The following is a 26273-nucleotide window of genomic DNA, read 5'->3' as shown; positions in this document are numbered from 1 at the left end:
TTCTCTCCAGGTTGTTGCAGAGAGTGTGGAACAAGAGCATGCTGACCCTGAACACTAAGATCTCTGTGTACCGTGCCTGCATGCTAAGCACTCTCCTGTATGCCAGTGAAACCTGGACTCTGTATGCCTCACAAGAGAAAAGACCGAGCGCCTTTCACATGCGATGCTTCCAACGCATACTTGGGATCACCTGGAGCAGTCAAGTAGCAAACAATGAGGTGCTTGAACGTGCCAAGATTCCCACCATGATCACACTCCTCTGCCAACATTGCATCAAATGGTTGGGCCATGTACGTCAGATGAATGATGGACAGATCTCCAAAGACATTCTTTATTCTAAACTTGCCTCTGGCAAAAGGTCAATCAGATGGCCACATCACTGCTTCAAGGATGTCTGCAAGCACGACATGAAAGCCCTTGACATCGATGTCAACACCTGGGAAGAGCTTGCTCTAGACAGGTCAAGCTGGCAACATGCTCTGATCACTGGTCTGAAAGCTGACGATGACAAGCTGTGCTTGCTAGCTAATGAAAAGTGATTCCAGAGGAAGAAGAATCAGCTCCAACCCACACCATACTCAACCTTCAAGTGCAGCAGGGACTGCCACTCCTGTGTTGGGCTACATAGCCACAGCAGACGCTGCACAACCACCAACCGGGACATCTCTCATGGGCGCACTTTCGTCATCTCTCGAGACTAATGGATGCAAACCATAAATATATATATATATATATATATATATATATATATATATATATATATATATATATATATATATATATATATATATATATATACATATACATATATACACACACACACACACATACACACTGATAATATGCCATTCTTTTCTCTAACACTATTTCCTAGTGAGAAATAAGAGAAAAATAATTCATATATTGAAGTGGTATAAAGAAATCTTGTCCATGTGATAAGAATTTGTGGACAGGACCTTTGCAAAGCCTCATTTTGGCCTATAAATTCTGACTTATCAGTGGGATTTTCCTTTCTCACACTAGTTTATATGATTTGTCCTATTATTCTGATAATATGCCCACCCACCTCTTCTGTTTGACAAAGGTATTGGGATTAAGCAGTCTGGTCTTATCATGGAAAAATCTATGTTGGAGTTGGCCTTGAAAGATGAGGATTTCCATGCCTTTTTCCAGCCCCAACAGTGATTGTTCTTCTCACTCATTAGTTGTTCACATAGAAAACAAATATTATATATATATATTCCACATCATCATTACTTTGTTTTTTAATTGCAGACATTTGCTTTTCAAAATATGTACAACTCAAATCCTTTCAGATTTGAAGAAAAAAAAAGACCTATTACAGTATATTGATGACACATTTACACTTGAAAGTTGGAAGCATGAACATATGTTGGATAATAAGAACTTGCTACAGATAGGAATGCAGATATTTGCTCATGTGGATTTGTGCTGATTGCATATATGACATGCATACCTGACTCATGTGGTATTGTGCTGATTGCATATATGACATGCATACCTGACTCATGTGGTATTGTGCTGATTGCATATATGACATGTGCATACCTGACTGATGTGGTATTGTGCTGATTGCATATTTGACATGTGCATACCTGACTCGTGGTATTGTGCTGATTGCATATATGACATGTATACCTGACTCATGTGGTATTGTGCTGATTGTATATATGACATGTGCATATACCTGACTCATGTGGATTTGTGCTGATTGCATATATGACATGTGCATACCTGACTCATGTGGATTTGTGCTGATTGCATATATGACATGCATGCCTGATTTGTGTGGGATTGTGCTGATTGAATATATGACGTACATATTTGACTCGTGTGGTATTGTGCTGATTGCATATTTGAAATGTACATACCTGACTCATGTGGTATTGTGTTGATTGCATATATGACATGTGCATACCTGATTCGTGTGGGATTGTGCTGATTGTATATATGACATGTGCATACCTGACTTATGTGGTATTGTGCTGATTGCATATATGACATGCATACCTGATTCGTGTGGGATTGTGCTGATTGCATATATGACATGCATACCTGACTCATGTGGTATTGTGCTGATTGCATATATGACATGTGCATACCTGACTTATGTGGTATTGTGCTGATTGCATATATGACATGCATACCTGATTCGTGTGGTATTGTGCTGATTGCATATATGACATGCATGCCTGATTCGTGTGGTATTGTGCTGATTGCATATATGACATGTGCATACCTGATTCATGTGGGATTGTGCGGATTGCATATATGACATGCATACCTGACACATGTGGTATTGTGCTGATTGCATATATGACATGTGCATAGCTGACTGATGTGGTATTGTGCTGATTGCATATATGAAATGTACATACCTTAACTCATGTGGTATTGTGCTGATTGCATATTTGAAATGTACATACCTGACTCATGTGGTATTGTGCTGATTGCATATATGACATGTGCATACCTGATTCGTGTGGTGCTGATTGTATATATGACATGTGCATACCTGACTCATGTGGTATTGTGCAGATTGCATATATGACCTGTGCCTACCTGACTCATGTGGTATTGTGCTGATTGCATATATGACATGCATACCCGACTCATGTGGTATTGTGCTGATTGCATATATGACATGTATACCTGACTCATGTGGTATTGTGCTGATTGCATATATGACATGTACATACCTGACTCATGTGGTATTGTGCTGATTGTATATATGACATGTGCATATACCTGACTCATGTGAATTTGTGCTGATTGCATATATGACATGTGCATACCTGACTCATGTGGTATTGTGCTGATTGCATATATGAAATGTACATACCTTAACTCATGTGATATTGTGCTGATTGCATATTTGAAATGTACATACCTGACTCATGTGGTATTGTGCTGACTGCATATATGACATGTGCATACCTGATTTGTGTGGTGCTGATTGTATATATGACATGTGTATACCTGACTCATGTGGTATTGTGCTGATTGCATATATGACATGTACATACCTGACTCATGTGGTATTGTGCAGATTGTATATATGACATGTGCATACCTGACTCATGTGGTATTGTGCTGATTGCATATATGACCTGTGCCTACCTGACTCATGTGGTATTGTGCTGATTGCATATATGACATGCATACCCGACTCATGTGGTATTGTGCTGATTGCATATATGACGTGCATACCTGACTCATGTGGTATTGTGCTGATTGCATATATGACATGTACATACCTAATTCGTGTGGGATTGTCTTGATTGCATATACGACCTGTGCCTGCCTGACTCATGTGGTATTGTGCTGGTTGCATATATGACATGTACATACCTGACTCATGTGGTATTGTGCTGATTGCATATATGACATGTACATACCTGACTGATGTGGTATTGTGCTGATTGCATTTATGAAATGTACATACCTTGACTCATGTGGTATTGTGCTGATTGCTTATGTGACATGTGCATACCTGACTCATGTGGTATTGTGCTGATTGCATATATGACCTGTGCCTACCTGACTCATGTGATATTGTGCTGATTGCATATATGACATGCATACCCAACTCATGTGGCATTGTGCTGATTGCATATATGACATGTGCATACCTGACTCATGTGGTATTGTGCTGATTGTATATATGACATGTACATACCTGACTGATGTGGTATTGTGCTGAATGCATATATGAAATGTACATACCTTGACTCATGTGGTATTGTGCTGATTGCATATTTGAAATGTACATACCTGACTCATGGGATTGTGTTGATTGCATATATGACATGTACATACCTGACTCATGTGGTATTATGCTGATTGTGTATATGACATGTACATACCTGACTCATGTGGTATTATGCTGATTGTGTATATGACATGTACATACCTGACTCATGTGGTATTACGCTGATTGCATATATGACATGTACATACCTGACTCGTGTGGTATTGTGCTGATTGTGTATATGACATGTACATACCTGACTCCTGTGGGATAGTGTTGATTGCATATGTGACATGTGCATACCCGACTCATGTGGTATTGTTCTGATTGCATATATGACATGTACATACCTGACTGATGTGGTATTGTGCTGAATGCATATATGAAATGTACATACCTTGACTCATGTGGTATTGTGCTGATTGCATATTTGAAATGTACATACCTGACTCATGGGATTGTGTTGATTGCATATATGACATGTACATACCTGACTCATGTGGGATAGTGCTGATTGCAAATATGACATGCATATCTGACTTGTGCATACATCCTATAGGATGAACCTTGATCAGGGTGCATACCATGCCAGTCTCAAATAATATTTGAATAGTCTTTCATTGATTTGCATCCAGTGAGACAGAAAGTTTTGGTGTTAACTCAGTAAACAAACATTTCATGATGTACCACCAGAGAAAATCTTGGACATTTTTGAGAGACTATATAACAAATCTTGACCCTGTATTTCAAAGAAATTTATTATTTGTAACTTTATTTTCTATTTTATATATTTCCTGTTATCATTCATTTTGTAATACCCCATGCTTACATTTTTTGGGAAGGATTTTCTTGCTAACGTTTATGGTTCACATAGTCTTAAGGCCAGTTAGTTAATTATTATAGTCAGTCCTTTGTGTGTCATGCATTGCACCTTAATGTCTGTTGGCAGTGAATGCTTTGGTCAACTTCTTTTTAAAAACCATATAATTTCAACCAAATCTGGCACAAAGCTACCTGCCATAAGGGCTTTTCAGGTTTATACAAATATAAGGACTTGAAGACCTTTAAGTTTATACAAATGATGCTGATCTGCAATCACTGTTACCAAAAACAGAAAAAACAATCTGTTGTTGATTAACCATTTCTGTTTTCAACCTCTTTCTAATAATCTTCTAACCAATTGAAACCAAACTGTGAATCCTGGGTAAAGGCCTTTAAAAAGATTGTACAAGTTATGAAAATCTCTCGTCATATATGGCTGCCATTGTTAACAATTTAAAAAGATTTAAATAATTTCTTCTCCACAAGCACTGATCAAAATTTAAACATTCAATCCTTTCAAATTCATACAATAAATACCAATCTTCCATCCAATTTTACAACAATTACTAAAAGTAGAGAAATCTTTAAGTGATGTCTTGTCCAAAACTGCTTAATAAAATTTGATCAGGAAGCATCCATGTGTAACGTGTGTGTATGTGATTTGGATTTTTTAAAATGTAGTATTCAGTTATTTAAGTCACATTGCTACAATGTGTCCAGTATGGCAGTTTATAGCCATGTCTAGCACTGGGGCATCATGTCACTGACATGTAGCATCATGTCCAACCCAGTCACATTATCCTGAGACCAAGCCAACCAGTCCTAACACTAACCTCTTCATGTTGAGTGCCAAGCAAGGTAGCTGATAATACCATTTTTATATCTTTCTTATGACTTAACCAGGGGTTTGAACCTATGACCTCCTGCATCCGTGGCATATGTTCTAACCAGTTATTCCACTAGAGCAGTCCCATGTGTGAAGACCTTTCAGATTTATTTATACAAATGATTACGATCTGCCTTCGGTTATGGCTGCCTGTAGTACAAAATAGAGAATGTTCTGATTTCTTAACAGAACTTGATTAATCTTGACAGGAAGAATCCCGGCATTAACATTTGTTTAAAAAAAATCCCATGCTGCTGTAAGTATGGCCACTGTTACTATAAATAGAAAAAGTCTTTTGAAAAGTTCTTTCCAAATGCACTGAATTTAATTTTACTAAATTTGATTTTACTAATTTTGATTTTACTAAATTTGATAGAAAGCATCATGGCAAGAAGACCTTTCATGTTTATATAAATATTGCTAATTTGTTGTTATTATTATTATTATTATTATTAACAAAGCTGTATTGAATATAAGACATTACAACCAGACACATATAAGAAAAGTAAGGAACATAAATTTGCTAGTTTTCAAAGTCATATTGGTCTGAACCCATAGACCAGTGTGGGTGGTTTGAACCATTAGACCACTCTGTTGTCCAGACACAACAAAGCCTGTGTACTATGTTGACCCTTGCTGTCATAGAATATGACTCTATCAAATTGAGTCAATAGAAAGTTCAAAATATTGAGGTTTTCTGTATCATACAGTAGCAGAAAATTGTATACATGTGACTTCCTATGCAAATGTAGCATTTAGAAGCAGGGCAGGATTAAGTGAGGGTCCTCAAGCTATTTGGAGAGAAGGGCCTAAGTATTTATTACATATTGCAACAAAAATCATGGAGGGTCTAAAGAGAGGGCCCACAAAATATGAGAGCATAAGGCTATGGTCTTATTGGCATATGAGTTAATCCAGCCATGCCTGGGATAATCTAGTGGTTAGCATATTATCCTATTATTGAATGCTGTCAATCATTTGTTGAACGCTGTTAAGGGCGTACCGGATGCAGTAAGTTTGTTGCTATTTAGTATTACATCTCAGCATGACACAACATTAGAGGAAAAATCACATTATCAATGTGTGTATTGGTCTACAATTCAGTCATGAAAATCATGTTATCAGAGTAATTTTATTTATCAACAATTCAGTCAAGAAAATCATTATCACTGTATATTCTTCCATAATTCACTCATGAAAATCACATTATCACTGTATTTATCCATAATTCAGTCAAGAAAATCACATTATCAGTGTGTTTTTATCCATAATTCAGTCATGAAAATCACATTATCACTGTATTTATCCATAACATTTATCCATAATTCAGTCATGAAAATCACATTATCACTGTATTTATCCAATATAAGTTCACTCATGAAAATCACATTATTACTATTTATCCATAATTCAGTCATGAAAATCACTTTATCACTGTATTTATCCATAATTCACTCATGAAAATCGCATTATAACTGTATTTATCCATAATTCACTCATGAAAATCACATTATCACTGTATTTATCCATAATTCACTCACGAAAATCACATTATCACTGTATTTATCCATAATTCACTCATGAAAATCACATTATCACTGTATTTATCCATAATTCAGTCATGAAAATCACATTAGTGTGTATTTATTCATAATTCAGTCATGAAAATCACATCATTGTGTATTTATCCATAATTTGGTCATGAAAATCACATTATCACTGTATTTATCCATAATTCAGTCATGAAAATCTCATCAGTGTGTATTTATCCGTAATTCAGTCATGAAAATCACATCACTGTATTTATCCATAATTCAGTCATGAAAATCATTATCAGACTCTGTATTTACTCTAATTCAGTCATGAAAATCATTACCAGACTATGTGTTTATCCATAACTCCGTCATGAAAATCATTATCAGACTATGTATTTTACTGTAATTCATTAATAAAAACCATGCATATTCAGGCATTGAAACAATTAAAGCAACATTTCATTTCAGTAATATTTGTATTTGTGTTAATTTTGGGAATTTAAATACATTATGTCACTTAAGAAATAGGGGTATGTAGTAAATTTTATTTAAAACTGTTGGATATTTAGTTTTCTACAGATTAGTTAGGATTTGCAAGCTTACCCCATTGTACTTCATTCTTTCAAGCAATATCCAATAGTACAAACAGTCTTTAGCCTGTAATTACAATGCTGTTGCTGGTAAGACATGGTGTTCCTTGGAACCCTTGTCATAGATAACAGAACTTCATTTTTTTCAGATAATGAATATGACCTTACTGTGGCAGTTATAAAGCAGTTGGATTTGTCGTATTTGAGGAGACTGTCACGCACTAACAAGGGTTTTTATCCTTGACATAAATCGTAGTGATTAACAGTGGACATTTAAGTATGTGACACAAATGTCAAGAAAATTTGGCAAGAAATGTTAAAACCAGAAAGATCTGAAATTGTAGATGCAATATAGAATGGTCCTTACAGATGTCCCAACAGGCTTCTGACAGGTCACAAGAATGAGTAAGATGGTAGGGGAAAAATATAAGGAGTAACCTTGACAGGTTACCCACTGGGCTTCTGAGAAACCACTTGACCAGCCTGCATGCAAGAGAAAAATGCTAGGAAAACAAAGCTTGTTGATTAGATTGGTCAGCAGACCACTGGAAGATACATATTACAACTACCCCAGGGCTCATGATAGACAGCTTGAATGGCCCACATGTTGGAAGAAAATGCTAGGAAAACACAAAGCTGGTACAATTTTTTGGAGAGCATGCCATTGAAATTTTCCATTACATGCTAATTGACAACAGCCATCTTGCTAAGTCAAGATTTTAGTTTAGTCTTTGGGTTATTAAGAATTAGAAGAAGGCTGTAGCAGGATTTCGAATTTCCATGGACAGTTTTAATGACCTTTTGTGCATGTCACTTAGTGTCATTTAACTTCAGTCTAATTTAACAGAGCCATTTGTGAAATAGAGAGTTACTGAGAAAGGATTTATATAATCCTACATTGTTGCAGATTTTGGGAACATGTTTTGAAGTAGAAGACATTCCGATTATGTAAAAGGCTTAGTTTTTATCAGATATTAGCTGTAATGGGTGTTCAGATGATTCGGCAGTTCATTGATGTAAATTGCACATACAAATTTCGCATCTTGAAGACCAAACTTAAAACATCAAGATCTTGCCTTTACTAAATTATATTTGATTATAATTTTTCACTTATCATTTTTATTTTAACAGGAACCTATATCTTTTAGGGAAATTAATGGCAGTTCTGAAGAGATATTCATTGGGAATTATGTAATGGATTTTAACATTAAATTTGGCGTGGAATCACAACAGAATTCATCAGGGGAGATTACTCGAAGTGGAATACAGATGGCCAGCTGCATTTACCGAAAAGATCAAAGTGAGTTCTACTTATTCTCAGCATTTTTTGGATATTTTTTTTTAATGTTTTCTCATTTTATGGTGTTTGTTTTTGTAATCATATCATTATGTTTTTTATCTTATAGGTGTTGTCTAATGTTGTAAAGCGCTTAGAGCTTCTAAAGATTAGGCGCTATGCAAAGTCCTCATTATTATTATTATTAGTAGTTTAGCTCACCTGGCCAAAAGTATATAAGACCAGGTGAGCTTATAGTATGGTCCAGCATCCATTCTGAGTGTTTTCAGTGGTCTTCTTGATGTCATCTGGCTAAATGGCTGTAAGACCAAATGTTTATAGTATGGTCCTGCATCCATTGTGTGTTATCAGTGGTCGGTTTGATGTTATCTGGCTCAATGGCTGTAAGACCATGTGCTTATAATGTGGTCATGCATACATTCTGTATTATCAGTGGTCTGTTTAATGTCATGTCACCTGTACAAAATTTTTAGGCAGATTACGCCTGGATTCAGGGTGTATTCTTCCTAAAACCCCCAAATTTCAGACAGACTTTAGGCAGACTGGGAATATGGCTATGGTGACAGACTGAATCCGTCCAATAGTTAAGTGTAGTATTTCTTATATTCCTCCTAAAGGATAACTGTTAAATGGAAAAGTTCTGATTGTTCAGTTCATTTTCCTACTTTAAGATTTATTTTGGACTTAGACTGATTTTAGCAGAAATGTTAGGCATAATTTTGAACTTTATGAAAAGAACTAGAAGCATAGATGAATCTTTGGACAGAAAATATGGTGCAAGGTGGATTTTGGACTTGATCTGATGTTTACTCTGAAAAATATTTTTTTGTGTTGCTTCCTATTAAAATATGTTCTACAAAAATCATCCTCGTGAAAATGTGACTGAAATTTCAGTGAAATCACAGTGAATATTTTTGACATTCACTCAAATGTCCTTTTTTCACTAAAATTATGATATTTTAGGAGATTTTACCAAAAATTGTGAAAATATCAGTGAAATTTTGTGATTTAAATTTCACTGACTGCCAACATTTCTGAAAATATCACTGACAGGGACGCCCATCACCATGAGTCAAAACAGCACACCAAAGCACATTTCAATTTTAAAAATTTCTTTTATTTGATGAAGTCTTTTCAAATAGATAAAGTATTACAAACTATGCACCAACATTCTAAAACTGATGTGAAAAAATCACAGTATTATCCAGGGATGGTCCTGGCTTTTAAAAAGCTGTCGCCAAAAAAATCGCCAACCTCAATATTTTGTCGCCAATTTTCAAAGAGTGTCACCAGAACAAGTAGTGTACATATTTTGAAGTGTTAATTTAGTCTATTAATGTAACAGGCAATGAAAATTACAAAAGATGGGTTAGTTAATACTCTAATTACAATAAGCATTAACAAAATGTTACAAAGTGTTATATGAAGATCTGTCGCGATTTTAGGGCTGCCAACTTGTTGAATGCAGTTTCAAAGTCTAATTTTTCACATCTGTACATGCTGATTCTCATTAAATTCTCGACAGATGAAATGCAGAGTTTATTTCTGATGTCAGTTTTTATGAGGTTCATCTTACTGAATCCACGTTCACAGTCTACAGTGCTGACAGGTGACACCAGTAGTCTCTCGGCAGCCCCCACTCCCCTCTCCCCCTTATGGCTAGCTTCACAAAGTTTGAAGTGAATTGCTTCCTAAATCCCAAGAATGATCAAATGAATGCTGCATAAATTTTCTCAACAAGCAAACTAGGATCTCCATTCCCACGAATGAAGCTTACATGAGTCAACACCTGGCAATATTGGACCTTATATATAAGCATAAATTCACACCCAATTTAGGGATTCTTTCACTCCTGTATTTTGAGAAATAAATAATTATTATTAATTATGCAAAACTGTTTTGTTTTTTTTTTTTTGCTATTTCTTGTTGCGGAGTTTAAGTCTCTGCAGCCATAACACGGATTGATGGCAAAAGGAAAAGATCAATGAGTAAAGTGCTGCACTGGCGACAGATATAATTGTGATTGAGATTTTTTCCATTTGCTTTGTATTTATATGCAATAGTCGGTACTTCAGAGGTTATCAGTTTTCTATGAAGGTATGAAGGTTCAGCAAAACTATTGTATTGGTATATGTAAAAAAAAAACAAAAAAAACCCAAAAAAACAACAACAACAGAAGGATTAGCCATTCAGTTAATTGTATCTGTTCTATTCGCGTCTTCAGAAGTCGGTCAGTTGTAGGTATAGTTCGGTAGCATGATTGACTGTATCACAGCATACAGTACTCAGCCCAGATGTCAGCATAAGCAGATTATGATGTAACAATGCACTCTAAAGATGGGGTTGTCAATACGAACAAAGGAGCATTTGTGTAACAGATTGATTCCAATGCATTGCTTAGTCAAGTTTGTGGCTTCCTTTCATTCTCCCTTTTAATTTATCCAGTCAAAATCCATGATTGTATGTACAAATTAAATAACCAAAAAGTCTGTCGCCAAAAAGATCGCCAGATGGGATATTTTTGTCGCCAATAAGGAAAAAAAAAATCGCTATTTGCGACATTGGCGAAGCCCAGGATGATCCCTGATTATTTCTTGTACTTTTTTAGATAATGCTTCCTAAAAATGACATATTTCATTACAAAAAAATACCAGGAATATACAAAATTTAGCTTTTTTTCTTTTTTTGTTGTTTTGTTAGAGCTTTGCACTTTATCCAAAGTCTATAAATTTCTCTTAGTTTGACCTTGAGATGGAGTACTATATATCTGAGAAAAAAGAACAGCTGTGGTAACTTTTCTTTTATTTACAAACTCTGTTAAAAATCTGAAAAATGACAAAATCTTTCCAAGCATACAGCATGTCCTCATGTTCATGAACCAAAATATTTTACTATTTGTCACACCTTTTTAGGTTATCTTTAAAAAGTTTCATCTATACATAAAATAATAAAGGTAATACTACTTTTATGATGTACAACATTGCAAACAAATAGACAAGATGGTCTTAAAAATGCCACATTATGCATTTTTCTTTCTATCAAACATTTTAAGTCCATGTGTCCATCACCAGTAAATAGACTCTGTTAAAGTAAACACTGTTTCAAAGTGATCTACAGGTGGACTAAATAAAACACCAAAAGCATGTTTAAAAATATCTACATTTCCCATATAATTAACCCTTTACCTCATGCAAGCACCTTTAGACACCTCTACTCCATTCACATGGAAGTGCCTTTTGATGTCTCTACTCATTCGCATGGAAGCGCCTTTTGACGTCTGCTGTAGACATCAGCCATTTTAAGCCGGTTTTCGTAGCACCACCTTCGGGGAAAACCCCCTATTAAATACTACATTCATTTCTGCGAATGACATTTATGTCAGATCACGTGGTCACTGTTTATGCTCTGGTTGATATCTGTTATTTAAAGTAACTGGTTCGTAATCTCCACTCTCCAAAATGGAGGTCGTGGATTTCATTCAGTTCTTATGAAGTTTTCACAATTAGAATCACAACTGTGAAAGATTCAGTAACTTAGGTAAAGGCTCTGATATTGATGTAGGCATCAATTAGTTTTTGTAAATTATCAAATTCAGATGACTTAGTGATGTAGACATGGACAAAAAAATTTGTAAATTTAGAGTATGAGAAATGGCAGCTATGATTGGTCACACGGTCTCACTGACTTGACGGTGAACAAGTTCTCTCAAGATTTTAAAGCACATAAAAAATTCTTCCATGAAAAATAATTACACAGCTATAACAATCTGTCTTTTTTCTTAAATTTTTCCACACATAATAGATGTGTACCAAAAATGTAAAATGGTTAAAATTGCTGTTAAACGTAACATACACTACATTGCTTAACAGTTAACAGGCAGGTCTATGCGTATGGAGTCGAATAGGTAATGGGTGTTCTATTTATAGTGTGCTGCACTGGTTAACTATGCTGTATGAGGTAAAGGGTTAACTGAAAAATGATTTCAGTTTTCTCAGACTTATAAAGGGAGATAATCCAAAAATATGGATCTAACTTTTTTGCAATTTAATATTTATATCTTTGAATAATAAAAACCATTATACTTATTTTTCTTAATACAAACATAAAAAGATGCATGTGCCAGTTCACTCAATTCAATTTAGAAAATGTATACTAAATAATATAAAATGCAGCGTTTTGTGAAATAATTTACAGATCTTGTATTTTCCAAAAGGTTACAACATCTGATGCTGCCAGTTACAATCTTACACATATGCATATATATGTATACAAGCAAACATTATTAATTTGTGTTCCTCTGCAATAAAACAATTTGCTAGGATAATAAAGATTAAAAACACAACAAAAAAGATGAACTGTCCAGATACTAGTCTAGCTTAATGTCTGATACAATGTCAAACTAGAAAGATAAAAACACAGTGCCTGAAAAAGTCTAAAACAAAACATGAACAGTGTACGATAAATTGACAGACAAGTGTAACCATATATGGTCTTACACAGTATCTGACTGAAATTTTCAGGATTTTTCTCATCTCAAATGGCTCCTCAGCTGAAAACGTCCACTCATGCTTTTAAACATTCTTACTAACTTCACATGCAGTTTTCGACACAAGAGCTTGTGACATATCTAATGTCTCCTCATCAGATGAACTCCAGTCGCTTTCACCTGCATAATTTACACCGTTTATATTCGACATTGTATTCAGGTCTAGCTTGTAATTCCAAATTATAACTTGCTTCATGCATGAAATTCATTGGGACCTTACCATTCTGGTAAATCCTTTCATGCAATCAAGATTTTCAACATGACACAATCTGCTGACTGCCCTCCACATTCAAATTTGGTCCAACTGTTGCCATTCATTCATATTTTTCAAAGCTCTGTGATCTCTATTCAAGTGTGTTCTTGCTTTTAAAATTTACTCCTTCTGTTTTCATCTGTGTTCCACTCGCATTAGTCTATGTTTTATAATTTTAGCATCCCTCTCGACCTTCCCTTCCAAAAATTGCCATTTGACTTGCTAATTTTTTGTCCCTTTTTCTTGGCACTCAAGCTTTGCATGCCTCATAGCAACACTACAAATCTTGTCCAGTAGTATGTTTGCACTCTTCATCCATTCAACTGGTTTATCTTGCTTGGCAGCAATAAGGGAGGCCACATTCACAGGATTCATCGCAGGGTAATCATCATTTGTCTGAAACAAGTTGATCACAAGAATTTTAAAAAAATCAAAATTACTTCATATATTTGTTTCTTTTGAAAATGACAAAATATCTTTAGTATGCATAACCTTAAGTCTTGACATTTTTATAAACTTCATTTTCATGTGATAATCAAAAAATGTTGGCTTTCACCATAGCAGGAGTTGGTACTGCATATAGACCATCATCAGTGTGTACTTCCTCTGCATGACTTGTTAGTTTTTCCTGTCCAGCTTTTGCCATAACTAAAAATGAAATAAAAACTTGTACAAAAACAAAAGTACCCTAATTATCTTATTGATGGACTTGTCATTGGCTTGTATTTTCATCTGACAGAACATTAGCATAAAAAAATATATTCTGTTTCAAAACTGACAATATGTTCCTTTAAATTTAAGTTCTTACTGTAAAATGCATATCAGTGATTGGTTATTTATTCATATCAGTCCATACCATGAAAAGAAATCTAATTTATGCAAGTGTTTAATTATCAACAATTAAATGAATCAGAAAGGCATACCTTTGATAATGTCCAGTACCAGATCAGAACTGTGCGCCATCTGGTGGATGATTGTCATATATGGTTGGTATACATCAGGGCCCATGGCTCCTTTTCGAAGCAGATCTTTTCTGATAACAAGTCCAGATGGATCCCTGCACCAATTTCCTAACTTTCCAACAGATGAGGCATAATATTCATTCATCTCCAAAGGCGCTTTCACTGACTTTGTCTTCTGAAGTAATGGAGCGCAAAGGTTAAAGTACAATAGGCTAAAGGCAGTCTCCTCAGCTTGAAGTTCTTTGTGGTTTAAGGATCCTTGTTGAACAGAGTATTCTAGTCTGTTCAGGCCCGGATTGTCTTCTGCATCTTTTATGTCCTCGAGTAACATTAAAACCATGTCATGTGCTGCAAGTATTGGAATCGCATTCTGCAGAAATATAAGGTAGCGGTTTCCTACATTTGGTCTGAACAATTCCGATCCAGCATCTTGTTCACTGCAAAGAGAATATGCTTTGAAATCATCTCCTAGTCCATATTCTTTTCTACTTTGCTCACATAGAAGCTGGTTGCATTCATAAATGTGTTTTCTTGCACCAACCATACCTTTTCCAGTGGTGTTTTTCTCGCATAGATAGATATTTTGCACTTTGATCAGTCATAGCACTGGCCATATTGTTTACTTTGTGGGCTGTACAAGTAAAAGCATTGACATTGGTTTCATATACTGATGCATCTTCACTCTCTGCTTTCAACTCTTCCTTCTTTTCCTGAATCAATCATGTAACTTTTTTCTCATTTGCTGCTCGGTCCGACATTCTGCCATTGACTCGCTAAAATGATAGGTTAAATCATTGTGATCCAAGTCCAGTTGATCAGCAATGTTATGGAGTTCTGTGAACTGTTCTTACAGTTGCTTAACTGTGTCATCTGACTTTACTGAAGTTACTGGACTAACAGTTAGTGTTAAGAATTGTGAATTCTATGGATCATCATTTGGTAAAAGTTTTATGGCATGAACACCCCAATGAAATAGATGCATAGTTGTTGCTAGTTGTTCCATCGTACTGGTGACACAGTGTTGACTTTTCATTGCTTAGTTCATATGCTGTTCTAGTTTTTACTAATGCCCCTGCCTCTGACACCATTCTTTGGGCTGTACTTCTACTTGGCATTGTCAAGTTGCTGGTGTCATAATGTGTCATATTTTCTAAAACTGTTTTTACAACAGACTGCACTGTATTTGCAGATATGCCTTTTGTTAACAAATCGTAATACAAAAGACATACTTTTCCCTTGTACACCCCTCCCTTTTCTGTCTCTAACTGCTTCATTTCCTCTAACCTTTGATTGAGACTGTCAACTGAAAGTTTGTGAAGATTTTTTAAACTGCCAACAATTTCAATAAAATGCAGTTCAATTGATTTCTTGTCCATTTCAAACATATTCCTTGCAGCTTCAACTTTTTCATGCAGTTTACAAATATTTCTATTGCATCTTTGAACTTTCTTTTTCATTTTATGAAGAACTTTTTGCACACGATTCGACTTTTTCTCCATTTTGATTCTCTCATTTTCTTTTTCATCAAGGCCCTCCAAAGCATCAGAAGCAACCCTTGTTAATCTTGATGTTTCAGTATTTACAGTGTCCTTTTCATGTTGCTGAAACTTCAACTTGATTGTTAAGTCCCTCTGCTTTTAAAGTTTGTTCCTTGCCCTGAGTTTGTCAGCTTCTTCTTTGGTACTCTTTGACTCGGGTCCAGTCATTTTCAGATGCTTGTTTTGCTCATTCACTAAATTTCTCAACTGTTTATTTTCTTGCACAACTGTGCAAAGTGCATCATTTTTTCTTCTTCAAACCTGTAGCCTGTGCAGTGTTTATTTTTTTTGAGATTATTATTTTCAAGTAATACATGATTGAAACTGTTGTTTCTTGCTGCAGTTGACCTTGACACACCTTCCACATGGGGAACATTATTTAAAATCTCATAACTTTGATGTGAATCTGAATGTACATTCTTCTTTCTTGGATTAGCACTATCTTCAGATTTAGAAACAAAATCATAGTATCCTTTACTACACTGTCACCACGAACATGGAACCTCTTCCATATTTCTGTGAAATGCTTGTGATGCCTGTTGTACCAAGCACATAGAGCCTTGCATTCTATCAGAGAATTTGTAAAATGACAAAGCCACATTGTCATAATTTCATACCATAATGACCCACAAGTAGATTCTTTCTTGACAGTGAGGCTATAGGCTTCAAAGTTTTTGACAGTATGGATGAGGCAAAGAAATTGTCCTGTTATGAGATTCTTAAAATAATCCAAAGTTCTAGATGACACAAGTTGATCAGGTGTGAGCAAACTTTCCAAAGACTGAAATGGCCAGTTTGGAATCGGATGACTTGAGTCTGCTAACTGAATGTCACCTTCTAGAAACACTAGTTGTGCATACACATCTGAAAGACAATTTAACTCAAAAATTAATTCAACTGTATGGATGTAGTAAATATAAATTTTTATCAAACATGTTTAAAGTGTCCTTAGAGTTTTGTTGATAAATGAATTTATGAATGTATCAAATTTATGTTGATATTCATATGTTTTCTTGAATTTCTTTATGGCTTTAACATTATTTTAGCCATTTAAGGAAAAATTATGGACTGGGTTGGGGACAAATGCCAAATCTTTATAATTATTATAATTGTAAATGCTCTAAATACAAGGACATTTTCAATTTCGGTTATATCATACTCACTGAAAATTCATTAATAAACCAGTAATGCTTACAAACACGTAATATTGCCATGAATTCAGATAAAAGCAGGGGGGCTGCAAAATGCCATCAAACCTTCAAATACTGAAATTGATATATATATAGCTTGTTTTAAAACTATAAACTAATGAATAACTGATTATATTAACTAAATTGACAGTAAATATTATAATAAAATAACACAAAATGGAAGAACCTTCCTTCAGACTGATTATTCATAGTTATGTCAATTTATTATGAAACATGATTGCATTTTCCCAGTAAAGTTGCATCCCCAATTATAGTTTAGAAACAACATTTACTTATTATTAACATACCTGTTAAGAGTTGTACAAATTGTTTCCATTGAATACATATTGCTAATTACATACTCAGTAAAAATGTGTAACGTAATAACCTATTATCACTGACCTGCCGTAAACATGAGACATAGTGCCCATTTTACTCTGGGTGCCCAATTATCTTGGAATCTTTAATTCAAAGTGCGGCATATTAATGCTTGAAAAAGATATGATTTGGGACTGACATTCAATGCAGAAAGAAAAGTTTTATCTATCTGACAGGACACTTCTTAAAATAACCAGAAATACTGGAGTAAGAAGAAATAAAACTTACCCATTTCTTTGTTCTTGCTTGTTCAAATTTTTGTTAATGTTGTTGTTGTTGTTGTATTTTTGTTTAACTTCATTTGGATTTAATTGCCCTCAAACAAGATTGTTTTCTTGTTTTCCATTTTAAAGCAGAATTTTGCTTTTCTCCTGACCTGAATCGGTTTTTCCTTGATATGGACCCGTTTTTAATATTGTCTCTGGAACTGGGGTTTTTTGGTTATTTTTTTGCAATAATGCTCTATCCGATCCCATTCTGCAACGACCTTTCTAATAAGTATTTGTTCCATATATTATTAAACAGAAGATTGCTGTAAATAGCTTTCTGGTTGGTCAAAATTTTGTACTTGCCCAATGAATCGTTCCATAATGGAAACTGATGGGAATGAGCATGCTTGCTAAACATGGTGATTCGAATTTTTGAGCAGGATACGAGTTTCAATACCAATTTTGAAAAATGTGTGGCAATGAGAATAGCTTGAATGCAAAGTCGATGGGAATGTAGTTAGTCAATCTGTTTGAAAACTGAATGCCAGGACTAGCATTTTGCTTTTTTGTGCCATAAAGAGCTTTACAGTAGCAACTAACATGCTAAATATGACAAGGAATTGAACCAGGATGATTTTGAAGTTATATAACTCCAAACTGATTAACTTCCAGAATTTAAGGAGGGACAACGTATAAATTACTGGTGGGAATTGTTGCCAGATACCCATATCTATCAAAAATAGTCATATCTTTGCAGAGTTTTCTTGGCCCACAAGTAGACTCATCCTTCAACATTGTGAGTGGTATTATTGTTGATATTATCAAAATATTCTAGTTATGTTAGATTTCAGTGTTAAATAAGAGTAATTATATTGCGATAAACGTTTGTCATGGCTGCTTACGGAACAAGGACTCATTCAAGAGACCACAACAACATCGTAGTTTATATATTAATAAAAAATCAAGTCTGCAGTAAAAGTCACGTAAGGCAGGCTCCAAACATTTCTTCTTTTCATAATCAGTGTCTCAAATGGATTCTTTTCTGTAATTCTGCATCATTTTCACAGTTGCATTTTTCAATGCAGGATAATATTTTTTATTTTATATATGTTTATGTGTTCACAGATGCCTGTGCACATGTTCCAGGCTTGATACTTTGATTTTTAAAATCACTTAATTATTTAGTGTCAAGCGAGATTCTTCACATCATGTTGTATATACTGTATATATTGTACATAACAGATAGAAGGCCTCAAGGTAGATTATTTCTGTAACTAATTAAGTTACCTTCTCTAAATAGAGTCATTCTTCTTCTTTTCATTATTATTGTTATTATATTATTATTATTACTGTTGTTGTTATTATTTTTATTATTATTATTAACTCCCATATCTCTTGTCTTGGATGTCATATAATTACAACATCTGTATAAAATTTTGTTTCATGTTCACTGAAATCTCACCTTGGTTAATAAAGTCCTGTTTAATTCATATCCATTATTTCTTTGAAACCTTTTGAAACGTCTGAAAAATGACTGAAACTTCAGTAAAATACTAGATAATGATCAAAATTTTAGTGAAATCTCACCAAAGTTTTAGCAAACTCTCACAAAACTTTCAACGAAATGTTAGAGATCTTGCCAAAAACGTAAGTGAAAGTTTTGGTCATAATTTTTTGGAAATCTGCAAAAACCAGCTGCAAAATGACACAAAATTTGAGACCCCAGTCAGGAGAGAGATGATGCCTACGAAAGTGATGATGTCAGGTGAGGGCATTACAAGCGTTATACAATTTAAAGCAAAAAGAGGAAGTTGCAAATTTCTCAAAATAGCATGGAATTCGATTAACAGCAAGACATTTCAAAATCCCCAAATCAACCATAGCAAATTGGTCAAAAATAGATTTTTCTCAGCAACTGAATGAATGGGGACATTTAGCAAGGAGTGGGAGGCCAGTATCATATGGCATTGAGTTATATGGAAAAATTGCAAAGTGGGTTCTTGTCCAATGTAATTTGCAGATCCCTGTTAGTGTGGACACTATATGTGCTTATGCCTAGGAATTTGTGTCAAGTGAATGTCCAGAAATTGAGTTTCAAGCCAGTAGGAACTGGGCAACAGGTTTTTTAAAGCTACACAACCTCATGTTATTCATTCACAGACAACGATGGCCCAGCGTCTCCCAGAAGATTTGGAGGAGAAAGTAAAATTATTCCACGAATTCGTAAAGGCAAAAAAAGATGAGGGTGTCAAAGACAAGATGACAATTAACATGGATGAAACTCATATGTACTTTGATCTCATTCCCAGACGAACTGTTGAAAAGAGAGGTGTTAAAAATGTGAAAATTTGCATGAATGGTGCAAATTAAAAGCATCTAACCTTAGTACTTGCCATTTACGCAGTAGGAGATGTATTGCTGCAAATGATAATTTTTCATGGTGTGAGGGAGCTAAAAGATATTCAGGCACCAAAAGGATGGATCATACGTGTGCAGATAGGTTGGGTTGATGAGGAGGTGATGCTGCAGTCGATTGAAGAGATATATCTCAAGTATGCAGGAAAGGAACGATCTCTTTTAGTGATGGATTGATTCTGTGCACATATTACAGATGCTGTAAAACAGGTTTTGAGAAGGGGTAACACGGTGCCTGCAGTTATTCCAGGTGGATGCACCTCCAAGCTAAAGCCACTTGATGTCAGTATAAATAAACCGGTCAAGTCCAACTTGAGGAAAAGCTGGACAAATTTTATTCATAGGGCAGCGGAGGGCCTTTCCAAGGAAAGTGACAGCACGTCTCTTATTAAGAGTGCAGAAAAACAAACAGTTGTGGACTGGATTGTGAAAGCAGTCAAACTGCTTCAAGACAAGCCAGATCTGATCCAAAAATCATTTAAAGTTTGTGATATTAACAGTAACATGAATGGATGTGAGGACAATATCGTAAGAGATACCGAATGTGATGACAGTGACAGTGACAAGGACAAATTTGATTATGTCAGATATCAAATCTGTGTAAATAAAAGATGTTTGGTTTCAGAATTAGTATGTTTATCTATCACTCTGTACCATCACTATCTACCAGTATCTCTCTTTCTTTCTCTTTCTCTCTCTCTGAATATATATTTACGTAATTACAGTGAAGAGTTTATATTGAGATCATCAATAGTTATTTTGCCAAAATAACTCGTGTAACAAGCACGAATGGCAAATAAACCTTGACATTTAATTTAAAAAAACTTTGTTGAAGCATAAATTAGAACAGAAAAAGTACACAAACGATTCATTCTTACCTGAGCTCTTGTTCTTAGCAAATTTGCATCTTGGAAGAAAAGTGTAAACAAACAACACTCATAGCATTTTCTTTTTTAAAGTTTTCTTTAAAAAAATTTACGTTTGAGTGCATTTTCCGACATGTAATTTTCGAATGATTTAAAAGGTGTCCCACAACCTACGACTCGAAAAAACGATATGTCCCAAAACATACAGTGCACAAAAAAATTAAAAATAAAACTATGGTGTCCAAACAAATATGGTGTCCCAACATAAATGGTAAATACTGTATATTGCAGACTGATTGGAAGGGTTTGCATACTAAATCATTTAAGAACATTTCCCCATCAAACTACAGTGCAACCCTACTATAACGCGCCCCACTATAACACGCATTTGGATGTAACATTATGGCGTGGCTCCCGAAATTTTGTACAGTCATTCGCACATGAAAAAATATTTTTTGTTCAAAGTACATGAAATAATGTATAAAAAATTTATTATCATTATGGGGAAGAGATCGCATATGAATTCGAATTTAATATTATTGTGGCGTGGTTCCTCAAATTTTAAATACATGTGTATTTTTCTTGTACCGGGAAAGATTTTTTTTAAGTACGAGAAAGAGTGTAAAATGTTTATTATCATTTTGGGGAAGAGTTCGCATACAAATTTTAATATAATACGATCGTGGCGTAGCTTCTGAAATTTAACTGTCACCAGGTTCTTGAAGTGTTATGCCAAAATAAACATTATCAGAAATGTTAGCTAGAAATTGAAAGGGTATGTAATTGTACATACGTTCAACTTTAATTTTTTTTTATAAAAGTGACTCGTGACCATTGCAGGCCTACTGCACTTAGTTCTCGGGTTTTACATGTGTATGGGGTTCACTTATGAACTTGTTATTAATTTCCTGTCTTTTTATAAAAATAATTAACCGTTATGGAAAAGTAAGTTCACAAACGTAATTTGTTCTCTGCACTTTAAGCAAAAAAAAATTATTATCATTTTGGGGAAGAGATCGTGTATGAATTCGAATATAATACGATATATAATACAATCGTGGCGTGGTTCGTGAAATTTTAAATTCATGTTACGTGTATTTTTCTCGTACCTCGGAAATATACTTTTTTTTAAAGTACGAGAAATAGTGTGTAAAATGTTTATTATCATTTTGGGGAAGAGTTCGCGTATGATTTGTGTACGCATGGTTGACCTTTGATGCAGTATGTCTTGTCTAAGTACACTTAAAGAATAAAGCAGTTTCGTCCGCATTGTGTATATCCTCAGATTTATATTTCTGCAATATATCTTTAAGTTGGGCTTTCCATCCATCAAGTTGTGATGTGTCTGCTGAGTTGGCTTCTCCACAAATCCTTTTGTATCCGATGTTATGACAAACTTTAGGGCGACTGAACCAACCACTTGTTGCAGCAAAGTTCTCCACAATAAGTGTTTTCGCAAGTTCTTTCGATTTTTCAATTATCATATCACGATCTATGGATAAGTTGTAGAGTGCAATGCGGGTTTCATTGAACCATTTTGCTGTGGCCTCATCCATGTCTTCAGATTTAGCAGTCTTCTGCTTCTTCCTTTGGGGAGCGCAGTTACCTTCAACATAGTCTTTCTTTATAGACTCAGCAGTTTTCATCCATCCTAACAGGGTGTTAAGTTTAAGAGAAAAAATTTTCACAGACATCTTTGCAAGATGCTCCACCCTCAACTTCCTTAACAGCTAGATATTTTGTTTCCTGAGACTGCAAATTTAATCTGCATTTTACACTGCCGTGGGTAGCCATCATAAATATAAATAAAGTTAAAAAGGAAACTTTCACAGCACAATAAACTTGTTTTAATCATCGATCACTTTGGAAAATGCAAGAATTGATCAGATATCATTGCTTTTATTTAAGTCGCTGCGAGAGGCCAACTAAGGACCAAACAAAAGTTGTTTTTTTTTATCCAACTGCGACCTTAAAGCCTGGTGGCAAGACCAACTAATTGTTGAATAAAGTACAGGTCGGAACTGGCCGCTTGCAGACATAAATGATTAGGTGGGAAAATCAAAGCCTGGTGGCAAGATCAACTAATTGTTGAACAAAGTATGGGTTGGAACTGGCAGCTGGTCGACATAAATGGTTAGGCAGGAAAATTAAAACCTGGCGGCAAGATCAACTAATTGTTGAACAAAGTATGGGTTGGAACTGGCAGCTTGTTGACATAAATGGTTAAAAAACAAAGGATTTGTTTAAGCTGGGACCAAGGGCTTCTGTCAACATGTACTTTTATTTTTTATCTCGACGTCAACATAAGCATGACAGTTTTGGTAGCAATAGTAGACCAAGGGACCGGAACTTTGCTTTTTTGTAGAAATAGGCGGCTTGTCGACATAAGTGATGTTGATATAAGTGGGTAGGACTGTGTGTGTATATATATATATATATATATATATACACTTAACATTCCATTTTATGTGAATGTTATATGTATCATTGCCTGTATCAGATTCTAGCTGTTAGTAGTGACAGTTGGCCAGAACATTAATCCCATCATTCTGGGTAACTGAGCCTGGACCAGTTCATGCCCTTGGATAAGGCACAAATGTTATATTAATTAAGATCCCTCATTTCTAACCCTTACTAAAACTAGAGCAGAGTGGTAAAGTAGGCAGTTATGTAGCTGGGAATGGTACGGTAAGCAACACAGTTTTTTTTAAATAGTTTTTGTGAAGATTTTAGCTTTATTTTACATATGAAGTTGTAGGACCCTTACTTGGTATGTATGTGTCCCTTGAACATGAATGTGACAGTGAATAAATATGTCATTCTATATTTTGTCACTTTTCATCTACTTTACTAGATTTATTTGTTACAAATTTGTCTTCCTTGTGTCTGAACTCTGATTTCAATACATTTTCACATAATTGTCAGCAAAATTACATTGGTGCTCCTTGTGATTGTGATGGACACATTTGAACCCACTGACAACTTAGGTTTTGAGTACTTTTTTACAAAATTATGTCTTCATTCAAATTCCTAGTGCAGCTTTATCCACCAATCATGCAAACACATTTTGGGATTAGGCTGTGCTACATACTTCTTTAAGATTTATTGAACCCACTATTAATGATACCATCCCCTGCTGTCAGAAGCAGGAGTAATATGATTTGTCATTCATTGATTCATTTTGTACACTTAACCACTCTCAAGTGCAAGATTGACATCCCAGGTGTCTCACCAATTGTTGATGAAGACAGTCAAATATAAAAATCTAGCTGCCAAACTGAAGTTGAGGCTGTGGATGTCATGTAGCAAGCTGCAGATGAATGATGTTATAAGAATGAAGCCATCTTGATTACCACTTATACTTTTTCATTCACGTCTTAAGTATCAGCAATACCAAAATTAAATTCATACAGTTGGTACAAAACCTAGGTGTCACTCTTTTCAGTACAATTGTTACACCACCATGTAATGAATATGGCGGCATATCTGGAACTAAGACACATCAGCATCATTTGCAGTTTTCTTTTGGTTGATGCTACTAAAACACTTGTGTGTTCCTTAGTACTTTCAAGACTGAAATATTGTAATTCCCTCCTATCTGAATTGTCTCAGTATTTAGTACTAAAGAAAAAAGTTCAAAACATGGCTGCTTAGATCATCCTTTGAGTATGAAGAGCTGAGCATATTACTTCCCCTTGCTCTGTAACCTTCACTGACTACCAGTTTGATCCAGAATCAAACACAGAATTTTTGTTCACTATGCTACATTTATTTGACTGGCATACATACATATCTCACCTCACTCATGAGTACACCTTATCTAGAAACATTTGCCCCCCTTCCAATACACATGTTCTCATTGTTCCAACTGTTAAAACAAAGTCATATGGACAATGTTCTTTAGCTTGCCAGGTCCCAGCTTTTTGGAACGAATTGCTCGTAGATCTTAGACACAAGGACACTGGGATCTCATTCAAGAGTGCTCTTAAAACTCACCTATTTCGACTACAAGAACAGACATAAAGACTTTTTAATTTTTGTCTTCCTTTATTATAATCGGCATGATTTTTTTGTTTTTCCATGTTATGTGTTTTTGTAGTCTTGTTGGTGAGAATGTTTTGTCTTATATAATATTGTAAAACACATGGAGCTTCTAACGATTAGATGCTTTAAGTCCTCATATTTGTTATCACTTTTATCTAGTCATCAGCTTGTCACTTCCAACTCTGTTTTTATTTGTGCTATCAGCTAATACTCAGTGTATATGTACATGCAATGTTAATTATCCAAAGCAATATCCAGGTTCTCAAAAGGCAGCAGTTTTCCATTTCAGGCACGACTAGATTCCACAGCATATGCATATTTTAAGCACTTATGACAATTTATTCTGATTTGTTAATTGACAAATCATGTTACAGATATTATTTGTAAAAAAGTAACTATTTAAAGCTCATCCAAATAAAATGTTTTGACAGTTCTTTATATTTTTTCCAGAGCCACTTATCCCTCCCAAAAATTTCCACATTGCCAAAGGTATTGCCGAGAGAGAAGGTGAACTGTCCCTACAGTGGGATCCCTATGACTGCAACAGCCCTGACCTTGAGTCTGGTTATGTTATAAGCTACACCCTATACTACTGCGAGGTCACTGATGAAACATCTTGCAACTGTAAGAATATCTGTAATTGTTTGTGATAAAATTGATGTATATAATATTGTGAATTCATTACTTATTATTACCAGTGTTTGCAGATTTAATGGTTACTGCAACTGGCATAAAGTTGACATAATTGCTTCTTATGTGTGCCACTAATTTACCAGCCCTTTCTGAAAGATGACAAAATGTTTACACACACACACACATACTTATGTATGTATGTATGTTTGTATGTATGTTACAAATCTGGTCCCAATGTGGATATGTGAGAAAGCTTGCCAGTAGCTTCTTGTGGGTCAGTGGTTCTTTCTGCAGTTTTCCCAGGTTCTTCCTCCACCATTAATACTGGCCGCCATGT

General features: G+C 35.0%; 2 protein-coding genes across 2 annotated transcripts in view; one reads left to right on the top strand and one right to left on the bottom strand.

The window, feature by feature from the left end:
* The first annotated feature begins 8770 nt into the window (after positions 1-8770).
* The window catches only part of LOC149806994 (uncharacterized), a 52563-nt gene continuing 35060 nt past the window's right edge, over positions 8771-26273 (top strand). Inside the window, exons 1-2 of the mRNA XM_089960489.1 lie at positions 8771-8905; positions 25754-25927. Of these exons, the coding sequence (XP_089816615.1) occupies positions 8800-8905; positions 25754-25927 (280 nt within the window). The 5' untranslated portion in view covers positions 8771-8799. The remainder of the gene's footprint in view (positions 8906-25753; positions 25928-26273) is intronic.
* On the bottom strand, positions 13030-15683 carry LOC149806995 (uncharacterized). The gene is made up of 2 exons (XM_089932970.1): positions 14625-15683; positions 13030-14097 (listed from the first exon to the last, which is right to left on the bottom strand). Exons 1-2 carry the CDS (start codon positions 15205-15207, stop codon positions 14090-14092), a joined length of 591 nt encoding a protein of 196 aa, XP_089789096.1. The 5' UTR covers positions 15208-15683; the 3' UTR covers positions 13030-14089.

The sequence above is a fragment of the Sinohyriopsis cumingii genome, chromosome 1 (assembly GCF_028554795.1).
Source record: "Sinohyriopsis cumingii isolate HCF-2022 chromosome 1, ASM2855479v2, whole genome shotgun sequence".
Lineage (NCBI taxonomy): Eukaryota > Metazoa > Mollusca > Bivalvia > Unionida > Unionidae > Sinohyriopsis > Sinohyriopsis cumingii.
The sequence above is the reverse complement of the archived record's forward strand: the minus strand, read 5'-3'. Positions and strand labels throughout refer to the sequence as shown.

Excerpts from the sequence above, each read along its gene's own strand:
- LOC149806995 (XM_089932970.1), bottom strand. The coding sequence starts at position 15,207 with ATGGTTGGTGCAAGAAAACACATTTATGAATGCAACCAGCTTCTATGT.